Raw genomic sequence first — 13123 nt, forward strand, 5'->3', positions numbered from 1 at the left:
CAAGGTGATCTTACCAAAGAAACTATATCCAACAAAAAATCCACCAATAAGCAGAAATTGCTCAGCTGTAACTCAGATGACTCACTATCTCCAGGCCCAGTCTGAAGTCTAGCGTGCATTGTTCTCCTAAAAGAACAAATTTCACTTTATCAAACATACTATCAAGTGAGATGAACATATGACAACAATACTTTTTCAAATGAGGTCAACTCAACACTGGGGACACACACAGTAATGTTCCTGGGACGATGTGCATCCCCTTCCCCACAGGACACTACTGCACCCCTATGTGGAAATCCCCAGAGTAAGATTCCTGGTTTAACCTCTCACTGTAACTCTTACCCTGTATTTCCAAGGGTTCTGGATGGATCATACTTTTGGGGACTCATTTTCTATTGTTACACTATGGATATCATTTCCTAGTTAAAAAAGATTATTTGCTGCTTCATTTCTAACATTAGGGCCTTTGTTTATACAAACCTGTCCTCTTGGAAGGTCACCCTCCCTCAACCTCATTCTCTCCTATCAGAATGCATCTGTCCGTCAAGGTTTAAGATCAAATGCTACCTCCTCCAGGAAGCCTCTTCTAATCCAAGTACTAGAGATCATTACTACAACATTCACATCAAATCTTATGAATCCTATATGAACATCTATTGCCCTATACTCTGAAAGTAGAAATACAATGCAGTCCCTAATCAATAAGAAATATAAACAGATAAATAAATATAATAATGTGACAGTATAGGAAAAGCTGATTCTGATGAGAAACTTGAGGAAGTCATGGAAAGCTATTAAAAGGCGGGTGATCTCTATATAGGACCTTACCAGAGGGGCAAAGGGGAAAAATATTTTAGAAGAAATAGCAACGTGAAGGCTCAGCAGCCTGAACATTAATGTGTGTTTAGAGAATAGTCCAGGTTAGCTAAAAAAGGACGGATGGGTATGTTGATGAATGTAGAAAAGACGGAGAGGTGGCAAAAGACATTCGTAATTCCTCAACATTCCTACCACATTTTAACCTCTCTACTAAGGTATTTGTAACTTTTAACTTAATACTCAGAATACACACGTGCATGTCTTACTTGTTTTCATTACAAAGTCTTTGAAGACAGGGACCGATAGGCCTAGCACAGTGCTTTTTGTCTGGGTGCTCATTATCTGCTTTAATGAATAATAAAACTATTTTCTAAATAAGTAAAGGTATGATTAATGTATCACATCAGCATTTATATATTTAAGACTTACAATCCTGAGTTCATGCATGTTTACTTTTCAACTATATGTTCCTGAAGCTTGAGTGGTTAATCTGGTTCTGAGTGAATGTGGGCTAGAATCCAGAAAGAGATTCTACTTGGTTAACTAGTATTCTTGGGTTTTCAGAGCATTTTGTAACTTTATATCCTAGGGGGTGAAGGGCTTTTATCACTCAACAGTGACAATATGGCTAGTTCTATGGCTTAAAAATACAAGTGTAATACCAAGGAATTTTTTGTTAATCAAAGTAGGAATAATTTTGGGGATGGGTTCTAAGGGAACAGGAACAAATTTGCTATTTGCAACAAAGAAAAACTGAATTAGTATAGATTGGAAAGAGAAAATCTTTCATGTATGCTGGTGACTGTACAACTCACATCTAACTCCTTTTCACTTCTAAGACTATACAATTAATAATTCTATATTCTATAGTGACAGGGTAGAACCAGATTATGGCTATTAAATACGTAACAAATTGTCAATAGTAGCAGTAGAATGTATAAAAGAATATTCTTTTCACTAGACTGAAGAACTTAAAAAACAAACAAAGGTTGGCTTTGAACGCTATTAAACTGAAATAAATTGTAACAGTTTCACATACCTGCAACATTCTTCAAACCAACGTGCAACATAATCCCACATATAGTAAGGCTCAAAGGAATTAAAGAGAAGGTTGGCAGTTTTAATCAGCTCTGCTGTTCTCTTATTTTCCCTTAATTTACTAAAAAAGGAAAAGAAAAACAAAAACTAATAAATATTAACATTCATTTTTTCAAATTTAAATGTGACTACAGTGTTGTTAGGAAAGTACATATTCCTACTCAATTGCTAGAACACTTGCTAGTGAGAAAATTGGAATGGATAATTTTTATCTGCTGCCACTCTGTTATGTTATGTGCAGTTTTTTTCCAAATCTGAGTTTTCATAACTAAACTGTATGATCAAAATTGAAAATTAGATTTGCATAAGAAAAACCTATGCTTCCAGAAAAAGAACAGGAAGTTCTTTTTGAACTATTTGAGTACCTGACTTGAAATCTGGCATTATTTTGTTTCCCTTGGCATATATAAACTAAGTAGTGACTTGATTTTGATGGCCTTGATTCTGAAATAACTTGGTCTGTTTCCCTGTGCTATTCAAGATTTTTTTAAGAAAACTTAAATTTATTTGGTGAATTTCAACCTAGTTTCTTAGCTGAAAAACAACCGAAAAAAAGGACTAGCACTGTATATAGCCACTATTACTGAAACCCTATCAGAAAAGATAACTTTGTTACTTCACATGGGAACCCTTTATAAATTACCCACCTACCTACCATCTCTTGCCATCCTGCTTACCATGAAAACAATTATTTTTGTATATAGTGAGGTACCTAGCAAGGTACAGCACATAGCCACAAATTAAAGACTAATTAAATACTCCATGGGGCAATCTAAATTATCAGACAGGGTACAGAATAAATCAGTATACTACTTTAGTCAATGTAAACTTTTCAAACTAAAATTATAGGGTATCATATTTATTAGAAATAAAAAACTGCCTTAAAATGTTTTCATGTATAAAAGTATGTTTTAGGGAAAACCCAGGTTATCTCAAGTCTTACCAAGGAGACACTAATGAAATGAAAATCATGTAAAAGAAATTGTCTTAGAACCTTTGTCATATAATAATAGTAACTGAGACTGCAAGAGTGGCAGGCTGCCTAATAGAGGAGAAGTAAAAAAGCAAGACTTTGTCAGCATGTGTTTATCGCTGACCTGGAGAACAAGATATGCTAATTTTATCACTTATCCTAGGCATTAAAAGATGCATGTGCTCCCTTATTTATTTATTTATTTATTTATTTATTCATTCATTCATTCATTCATCTGAAAGAAGAAATGAACAGAACTCGGAAAAAATCTTTAAATACCACCTGGTGCCCTTTGATCATTTAAATCTGGGTTCAAATCATGTCATGCCTAATTTTTTTGGTAATCCACCTGCTTAACTGAGCATGATCCTTGCTGAAGGGTGGTTCCATCTGAAGATCCAATTCTGCTTTGCACTGAGAATACAATGTTCTAAATACTTCAATTAGGACATCTTCTAGAATTACAGGTCCTAAAATTAATATATACACATTGAAGACAGAATTAATTAGATTGGCCCAATTAAAGAATGCTTCAAGACAAGTATTTTTTGCAATAATTTTTTCCCTAGAAGATGAACTAAACTTCACATTTTAAGAAGCTAACAGTAAAACAGTAAATAATTGAACAAATATATATTTAACTATAAGCTGAAAATTGGCTTTGCCAATTAATAGCTGTTACTTTGGACAAGCCATTTAACTTTTCTGAGCTTTAGTTTCCTCATCTAGAATGAAGATAATAATACCAAACTTACATGTCTGTTGTAATGGTTACAAAAAATATTTGTTGGGTGGGGTAGCATAGTTCCCAGGATATAGTGACTATTCAGTAAATGATAGTAATGTTACTACTATCTTGAATTAATTTAAGTAATATAAAAATGTACAGGGACAATACTCATTGCTATAACAGACAGAAATCTCCTTGAAAAAAATTCCTGAGCTTCACCTGTTAGCACATAATAGCTAAAATAAACCCTCAAAGCCATCCATACAGCTTGATATTTTTATATTTAAAAATTTTCATTTTGAAGAGATTCATACTTTATTATTCCTTTGTGCTAATATTTATGTTTTTTTCTTAATTTTTGTCCCAGGTGCCAAAATTCACTTCCCAATAGACTAATTATATAAGGAATATACAATTAAAAACGGGAAATACACAAGAGAAAGGGGGTGTGAAGAAGGTTAGGTATACAACCCAAATATTTTTGCTCAAGTCCTTGAATTCTGTAAACTATAAGCCAGTTACGACATATCATGTTTCAATTTCACTAACAATCAGGATATGAAGAGTTTACATAGTATTTTTATATTTGTAAATAGGTATGTATGTATGTGTATGTATACACACACACACACACACACACATATCCACATCCAAGGATATGTTTACTGATTTTAGAGAGGAAGGAGAGTGGGAGGAGGAGAGGGAGAAAGGGAGAGAGGGAGGGTGGAGGGGAGAGAGAGGGAGACAAAGAGACATATCAATGTGAGTAAAACATCGATTGGTTGCCTCCCATAGGTGCCCTGCAGACCAGAGATTGAACCTGCAACCTAGATATGTGACCTGATCAGAAATCAAACCTGCAACCTTTTGGTGTATAGGACAATGCTGCAAGCAACTGAGCCACCCAGCCAGGGCTAGACAGCATCTTTAAAATGACTCCTCTGCTATGCACATAGTAGTGCAGGGTAAGTACACAATAACATACCAGTTGGATGTACATCTGTATCTCCTTAACATTCTGGAGATGTTAGGTAAGAAATTGTTAAGAATGTGTATTTAAAGCCCACATCAAAATACAGCAGTTTTTCTAAGTAATGACTTTGTCTTATTTTTATTATGAAGGAATACAAAACACACACCTATGTGAGCTCACACCCTAGGACAGTATATATTACCTAGCTCAGGTTTGTCCAGTAAACTGATTAAAATACGAAAAGGTTTTAGATCCTGCATTAAAGTGCTCTCTTCGCCAAATCCATTCACTTGTAAGATCCCCACCATTGCCTTTAAAAAAGAAAAAAGGTACACTAGTCATTTAAGTAAACAGATTAGAAGATATTTTCTTTTAAAGTTTTAAAAAAAATACAACCATATGCATTGGAGATTGATATCCCCTATTGCTGTTCTGAAGCTCTTCACTAGAGCTGGCTTTTGCCTTCCACTACTGGGAAAAAATGTTACAACATTTTCCTTGAGAGAAGAAAACAGTGCTTGTATATATTTTTTCTCTAGAAAGAAAGTGGAAAGTTAAAGAAAATCTAGAAAAATAAATTCATGAGTTTTTTGATTGCCAAAAAGACCAAAATATTTCTACTTAAGATCATCAACATGCACCAAACTATGCCACATCATATGGTAGTATCTGCTAGTGTGCAATTATTTTCCCATTGGTGACACAAAACCAACTCTATCATGTAACTCTATTAATATAACCTCCTTCACTTTAAACTGCTTCACATACCATGCATTTTCGCAGTTTATTTTCAGATATCCTGAGTAAATATACTTGAAGTAAAAATAATATAAATTAAGCATATGGTTCATTTTAGCATTTCTGTTACAACAGTAAATTTTTACCAAATATTTAGATTCCTGTTGAAAACCAAATTTCCCGGGGCTTCAGAGGAAACAGCACAGGTCCTGGCCCATTTTGGGCAAAGCTCCAATTTTCATAGGGAATGGGTGAGAAGCTTCAACTGTTTTAATAAAGTCATGAAAATAAACTAAAAAAAATAAAATCTCTGGACTTACATAGAAGTAAGTCTAGCCTGATTAGTTATTCATTTTGTTTTGGAGACATTTCTTATCATAGTTACTCAGAAAGTCTGTGCCTCTTTTCTCCACCTCTTCAATTATGAATTAGTTCATTTAAGGCAGAGCCTTGTCTTACAATTGTTTAGTAAATCTATTGGTCAGATAGTAACCAAAAAATAAAATGAAAACATTCATTACCTGGACCAACAATTCTTTTGAAAAGGTAGAAAAATAGTAAGTGGCGTGTTCTTCAGGATTACTGTGTCTTGTGCTTCTGGGTCCTATGATAGCGCCATTGTTATCAAAACCTCCGTGGAAATAAATGACAAAATAAATTAAAATGAAATTCTCAAAACTGCTGTTCATTAACACCAAAACAGCAAATAGCTCAAAAACAGCACTAAACACTTACCGATTAGTAGCCCAATCAATGTCAGCAAGAGAGATCATTTTAGATAGTTTAATAAAGGGAAACCAATTCAATACGGAAGTGAGTATCATAGTATTCTTTCAGAATTATCCTGGTTTGTTTTGTTTAACCTAGATCTTACAAACAGTGAAATAACTGAAGAGTCGGAAAATCCAAACTAAGAAATGTTATGTCCTGTCACTCCAGGTGGTAAGGAGTTGTGAAGACAGGACAAACACTGAGGAAAAGTATGGAAGAACCAAGTGTACAAATGCTTTACCACCTGAGTGCGAGACTGGTACCATGTGTGGGGCAGTCGTACTACTAGTCTTCATTCCTTTGATGACTTCGAAATTTTAGAAATTATGTTTTTATTTTGATTATTAATTTATTCTTCTTTGTCCATATACTTACAGTATAATATCCTCATTTATAAGGACAAAAAGTCTTGTTAAAGGAAATATGACCTATGGATTAAAAGAGCTTCTTCAACTAAGGAGGTTTTAAAATTTCTTCATATAAAACACAACAGTGTTTGTATTTTTATTGTCCATTTAAGTTAATTTTTGGTTTCTTCACTTAGGACATACATACAACTGGATAATGCTTATGTATAGCAACGTTCCCTTCATCTTTTCCCAGCTAAGACTGCACACATCAAACACCTACCTAAAAGCCATGCATAAAGTCTTCGGTTCAGGGACATATCCCTCCTCAGTACTACGTGAAGGGCTGCTGACAAGATCCTGATCATATCTGGCCGAGTGGCCTGAAAAAGTTAGAAATGTTGTTGTTTTTAATCACATACAAAAACATTATTTTCCCCCTCTCAAAAAAAATCTTACAAAACATTTAGAACTTTAGGGCTTAGGTACTTTCACACACAGGAATTATTACTCCTGTTATACAGATTAGGAAAAAATAGAAAAGTTAGATAACAGTTATTTAGTTGCACAGTTGAAACTGAAACTGAATTATTGTGACCTCCAGTTTAAAGTTTTTTATTCTAACCAATATTAACAAAATCTGACATAAAACGGAAAAGAGAGAATTATTGGGAAAAATACAAAAAATCCTTTGGTCTTTCACATTCAGAAAGTCAACTAACTATGAGTTTGTTATTGTATTAATGTAATGAAGTGTGTTAACATGTGGAAGATCCACATAATTCAGTAAACCAACATTTCCAAATAATCAATCATAATGTTATCAAAAAATGTATGTGTAAAAGATATGTTCAAAGTGCAAGACACAGCAGTGGATTTTAATAAAACAGAATATTAGAAAGTTCATTGATACGATTTTAGATTTCAGACTGCAACTAAGTTTTTAAAACTATAGCTTGTTGAGTTTTGGTGTGGTATCAAAGAAGAATGTGCTATTTCAACAGAAAAGACTATGGAAATACTTCTTTGCTCAACTTACAAATTAGTGTGAGATCAGATTTTCTCCATATACTTCAATCAAAATAAAAAAATAATCACAACAGAATGAATGCAAGAATGGATATGAGCATTCTGCTTCCTGCCAGGAGGCCTCACATTAGAGATCTGCAAAAATACAAAGCGGTGCTACTCTACCCACTAGGGTTTCTTTTTTCTGTGTTGGAAAATAGTTATTTTCATAAAATGTTATTTATACTAATGTGATAACTTTGTTATTGTTACTTTTAAATGAATTAGTAAATACTTAAAAAATTGTCAGTTTTTTGCCCTGGCCATATAGCTCAGTTGGTTAGCATCACGCTAATATGCCAAGGTTGCAGGTTCCATCCCCGATCAGGACACATACAAGAGGCAACCAGTGAATGCTTAAGTAAGAGGAACAACAAATCTATGTTTCTCTCTCTCCATCTAAATTCAATAAAAAAAAAACCTGTCAGATTTTCTAATATGATATACATAGATCTAACCTACATAAGCAAAAGATTTTTAGAATCCTCAATATTTTTAAAGAGTAATGGGGTCTTGCAATCAAAGCATTTGAGAACTGATCTTTTTATTCAACATCAGATAGACAGATTATAAACATTGTCACAGAATTTTTAAAAGTACAGTCTTCCAATTTTGCCACTCATAAGAAAGTAAAAAATCATTTCTTGATTACAATTAACATAGAAATTATAATCAAGTACAAGGATGTCACAGTGACTATTGATTTGCCTTTCAAATTCAGCCAGCTCTGCTAAAGGTCTGACAATCTCAACATCACCAAACTGAGAAAAGATAACATCAGAACAAATACCATCTGGGGAGAATACTTGATTTCAAAGCAATGAGTACTTCCTGCTTATTATAGGTTAGAACTTTTATACACTTAAATTATTTTTTAAAAAAGTTTTAAAGATTTTATTTATTTATTTTGAGGCAGAGGGGAAGGGAGGGAAAAAGAGAGAGAAACATCAACGTGTGGTTGCCTCTCCCACATCACCTGCTGGGGACCTGGCCTGCAACACAGGCACAAGCCCTGAGTGGGAGTCAAACCAGAAACCCTCTGGTTCACAGGCCCGCACTCAATCCACTGAGCTATGACATATGCTTGAATTCTTTTTATTTCCTTTAGGTAAATTAAACATCCAAAAGCATTTTCCCACTATATATAAATATTTTTTGTTTATAGTTTTCACAAGTTCCCATGTTTTCCATACACTTACTAGTTTGTAGAAAAGAATGTAACTTAAATAATTATACATCATAAATCTATGATTTTCCAAAGAATGCTTTGTATTATTATCAGCATTAATGTTTTACCTGACTCATGTGGAATGGGAAACAGAAGAGTATGAGGTCCAGTGTGCTTCTCTGTACCAGTACACTTGAATCCTGCACCGAAGTACTTACGGCTTCTACCTAAAATGAGAGCGCCTTTAACATCTATTATCTATTACACTGGGAGAGATTTATCATGAAAATATAACAATACTCATTTTCTCCCATAAACGAAAATATGCTTCTGAGCATCTTATCAATAATTAAACATACTGCACTACTTTTAGGTAAATAGATTATGATGTTTTAAAAGTTAAGGAACACAGAAGAGTATACAACAAAAAGGTTCTTCTCTGTCTCCCAACCACCCAATTTTCTCTTTGCAAGCAGCCAGTATTACTGGTGAATATTTTCTCCAAGTAAGAGTAAACAAAAGCACACAGGTAAATACGGCAAATTCTGACTTTTTAATTTAAAAATATATTTTGGATATCTTTTCTTATCAGTACATAAAGTACCTTATTATTTTTTATAGCTACAGTACTTTATTTTATAGATAAACCCTAATTTGGCTATATTCCTAACGACAGGCATTTAAAAAAAGTTTTGTAAACTTTTTTTAAAAATAATTTTATTTAGTTATTTTTCAAGTACAGTTTTTTTTTATCTATTTCTCCCATCCCAGCACCCCCCCCCGCCCCGCGCTCCCCACCTCCCTCCCATTTCCACCCCCCTTAGTTCTCATCCCTGTGTCCTTCCTATTTGTTCCTCCAAATTCCTCCCCTTTTCCCCCCCTTAAATTCCCTTCCCTCTCCCCTCTGGTCATTGTCCCCTTGTTCTCTATTTCAGTGTCTTTGTTTTTAATTCTGCTTGCTTGTTTGTTTTGTTGTTTAGCTTCCTGTTAAAGGTGAGATCATATGGTATTTGTCTTTCACTGCCTGGCTTATTTCACTCAGCATAATGCTTTCCAGCTCCATCCATGTTGCTGCAAAGGGTAGTAGCTCCTTCTTTCTCTCTGCTGCATAGAATTCCATTGTGTATATGTACCCCAATTTTTTGATCCATTCATTTACTGACAGGCACCTAGGTTGCTTCCAGCTCTTGGCTATTGTAAATTGTGCTGCTATGAACACTGGGGTGCATAGGTTCTTTCGGATTAGTGCTTTAGGGTTCTTAAGGATATAATTAGAGCAGTGGAATTGCTGGATCAAAAGGCAGGTCCATTTTTAGTTTTCTGAGAAAATTCCATACTGTTTTCAATAATGGCTGTACCAGTCTGCAATCCCACCAACAGTGAACTAAGGACCCCTTTTCCCAACAACCTCTCCAACATTTATTGTTTGTTGCTTTGTCTATTATAGCCATCCTGACCGGTGTAAAGTGGTATCTCATTGTGGTTTTAATTTGCATCTCTCTGATAGCTAACAATATTGAGCATCTCTTTGATATACCAAAAAGAAAAATACCTGGGAATAAACCTAACCAAGGAGGTAAAAGACCTGTATGTAGAAAACTACACAGCACTGAAGAAAGAAATCAGGGAAGACACAAACAAATGGAAACATATACCTTGTTCATGGATGGGAAGAATTAACATCATCAAAATGTCCATACTACCCAAAGCAATGTATAGATTCAATGCAATACCTATTACAGTACCAATGGCATATTTCACAGACATAGAACAAACACTTCAAAAATTTATATGGAACCATAAACGACCCCAAATAGCAGCTGCACTTTTGAGCAAGAAGAACAATATAAACATTTTATTATTATAAATAATGCTGCAATATATTTATGTAGTATATAAATACATCTGCAGGTTAACTCCCTCAAAGTACAAGTGCCAGGTTTTAGGGTGTATGCACAATTGCATTTCAAATAGTGTGACGCTTTCTATTAAGGTTATATATATATTTATATTCCCACCAGCTAGTGTGATAGTTTGTTTCTCCATGCTTATTGATATATTTTTAACTTTTGCCAACCTGATACATAAAAAGTGGTATCTTGGTGTATTTAATTTTTTATTTCTCTTATAATGTTGAGCACCTTTTCATATGTTTGAATTATTTTTATTTTCTTTAAGTAAATTATATGTTCAAATGCATTTTCCCACTGCATTTCCCACTATATTTATTTATAATAGATGTTTGAATATTAGGGAGACAAGTTCTTTCCCTATGATGTATTGCAAATGGTCTTCCAATTATGGCATCTGTGTTTTAAAAAAATTTTTGAAAAGGACTTGTTTAAAACTACCATTAAATCAATAAAAGAAAATGTAAAAGACAATACATTTAAAGAAAATATAAAAATAATACATTTAAAGATCTGCATGAAAATGTATAGCCATTTTGGAAAATAATATGAAAGTTTCTTATAAACTTAAATATATATTACAAGAAAACACAGGAGTAAATCTTTGTGACCATGGATTAGACACAATTTCTTAGATGTTATCTAGCATCAACAGCACAATGGTAAAAGAAACTGGACTTGGACTTGATTGAAATTAAAACTTTTGTGTCTCAAAGGACACAGTCAAGAAACTGACAAGACAGTCCACAGAATGGGGGGAAAATATTTTCAAATCATGTGATGTCTGGCACAAATAATGCCCTGTTTTATTACAAAATCTTTTATTACAAAGTCATAATATGTAATTCTGTAACATAACAATATCACACTCAAGTACACCATATGGCATTTCAGGTGAAATGTTCAAATTAAAACCATAAATCATCACACCCATATTATTACCCTACCAACCACACTCAAGCAGCATTACTTCTGCCAGACCCTGTACATACAAGGTTTTAATACACAAAACATATAAAGAACTCCTACAACTCAAAAACAAAAAAAGAAATAACCTAATTTAAGTAACAGGCAAAGACTCTGAATAAAAACTTCTCCGAAGAAGATATATAAATTGCCCAAAACCACAAGAAAATATGCTTAACATTATTAGTCATTTGATAAATGCAAATAAAAATCATGAGATAACACTTCATATCCACTAGGATGGCTGTAATAAAAAGACAGACAATAACAAGTGTTGACAAGGATGTGGAGAATGAGACCCCTCATATATTGCTGGTGGAAATGCAAACTGGTACTGTCACTTGGGAAAACAGTTTGCCAGTACTTCAAAAAGTTAAACATAAAGTTACCATACAACCCAGCAAGTCCATTATTAAGTATATACTCAAAAGAAATGAAAACATAGGTCTACAGAAACTTATACAAGAATGTTCATACAGCATTATTCGTAACAGCCAAAAAGTATATGTATCAGAAGTCCATCAACTGGTGAATGGGTAAACAAAATGTGAGGTATCCATATAACAAAATATTATTCAGCCATAAAATGGAGTAAAGTATTGATACATGCTTAAAACATGGATGAATTTTCAAAATATTATGGTAAGTGTAAGAAGTCATTCATAAAAGATTACTTATTGTATAAGTCAATTTATATAAAATGTCCAGAAGAAGCAAACTTACAGAAACAGAGAATAGATAAATGGTTCCTAAGGGCAGAAGTGAAGGGGTGTGGTATGGGTAATGGGTATAGAGTGATAAAAGTGTTCTGAAATTAGATAGTGATGACATTTGTACAACTTTATGAATATACTGAAAACCAGTGAACTGTAAATGTTATGTGAATCATATATATCAATAAAGTTATCATTTCAAAAAGTTAAAATTCACTTACCATATGAGCCAGAAAACCTATTCCTAGTATTTTCCCAAGAAATAAAAACATGTGTGCACATGAACAACTCTATGCAAATGTGTCTATCACCTTTTCCATAATTATCCCAAACTGGAAACAACTGAGTCATCCATTAATCAGTGAATAAACAAACTCTAGTACATTCACATTGTACTACTAAGCAAGATAAAAGAATAAACTGCTGGAAGGAAAGTAATGGGGGAAAAATAGGGACAACTGTGACTGAACAACAATAAAAAAAAGAACTAATATATGCAAAAACATAAATGAATCTTGAATCTGTTATATGAAGTGAAGGAAACAAGAATTAATGGTTAATAGAGTATGATTCTACTTATGTAACATTCTGGAAAAAGCACAATTGTGGAAACAAAAACAGACCAGTGTGTGGACAAGCCTGGGAGAGTAGGGGGAGGGGAGTGACTACAAAGGAGCAGAGAAGAACATTGTGGGTCATAAACACAGATATATTTATACCCAAAATATGTATGTACCCATATTTTGGGGTACATAAGATGCATGTACCCCAATTTAGGAGGAATAATGGTTGTTAATGTTGCTGCTGAGTTCTGTTTTCATTTACATTGGTGAAATATTATGTTATTTA

At 33.6% G+C, this 13123-nt stretch overlaps 1 protein-coding gene across 4 annotated transcripts in view; it reads right to left on the reverse strand.

The window, feature by feature from the left end:
• The window catches only part of DOP1A (DOP1 leucine zipper like protein A), a 115244-nt gene that overhangs the window by 59293 nt on the left and 42828 nt on the right, over window positions 1–13123 (reverse strand). For 3 of the 4 annotated variants that reach the window (XM_053664737.1, XM_053664738.1, XM_053664735.1), the window contains exons 6-12: window positions 8814–8908; window positions 6733–6832; window positions 5853–5962; window positions 4796–4904; window positions 3240–3360; window positions 1859–1978; window positions 15–126 (exon numbers count right to left, since the gene is read on the reverse strand). In XM_053664737.1, the coding sequence (XP_053520712.1) occupies window positions 15–126; window positions 1859–1978; window positions 3240–3360; window positions 4796–4904; window positions 5853–5962; window positions 6733–6832; window positions 8814–8908 (767 nt within the window). The remainder of the gene's footprint in view (window positions 1–14; window positions 127–1858; window positions 1979–3239; window positions 3361–4795; window positions 4905–5852; window positions 5963–6732; window positions 6833–8813; window positions 8909–13123) is intronic. The other variant, XM_053664736.1, reaches the window with a different exon arrangement.

The sequence above is a fragment of the Artibeus jamaicensis genome, unplaced genomic scaffold (genome assembly GCF_021234435.1).
Source record: "Artibeus jamaicensis isolate MK-2021 breed Jamaican fruit bat unplaced genomic scaffold, CSHL_Jam_final contig_387, whole genome shotgun sequence".
Lineage (NCBI taxonomy): Eukaryota > Metazoa > Chordata > Mammalia > Chiroptera > Phyllostomidae > Artibeus > Artibeus jamaicensis.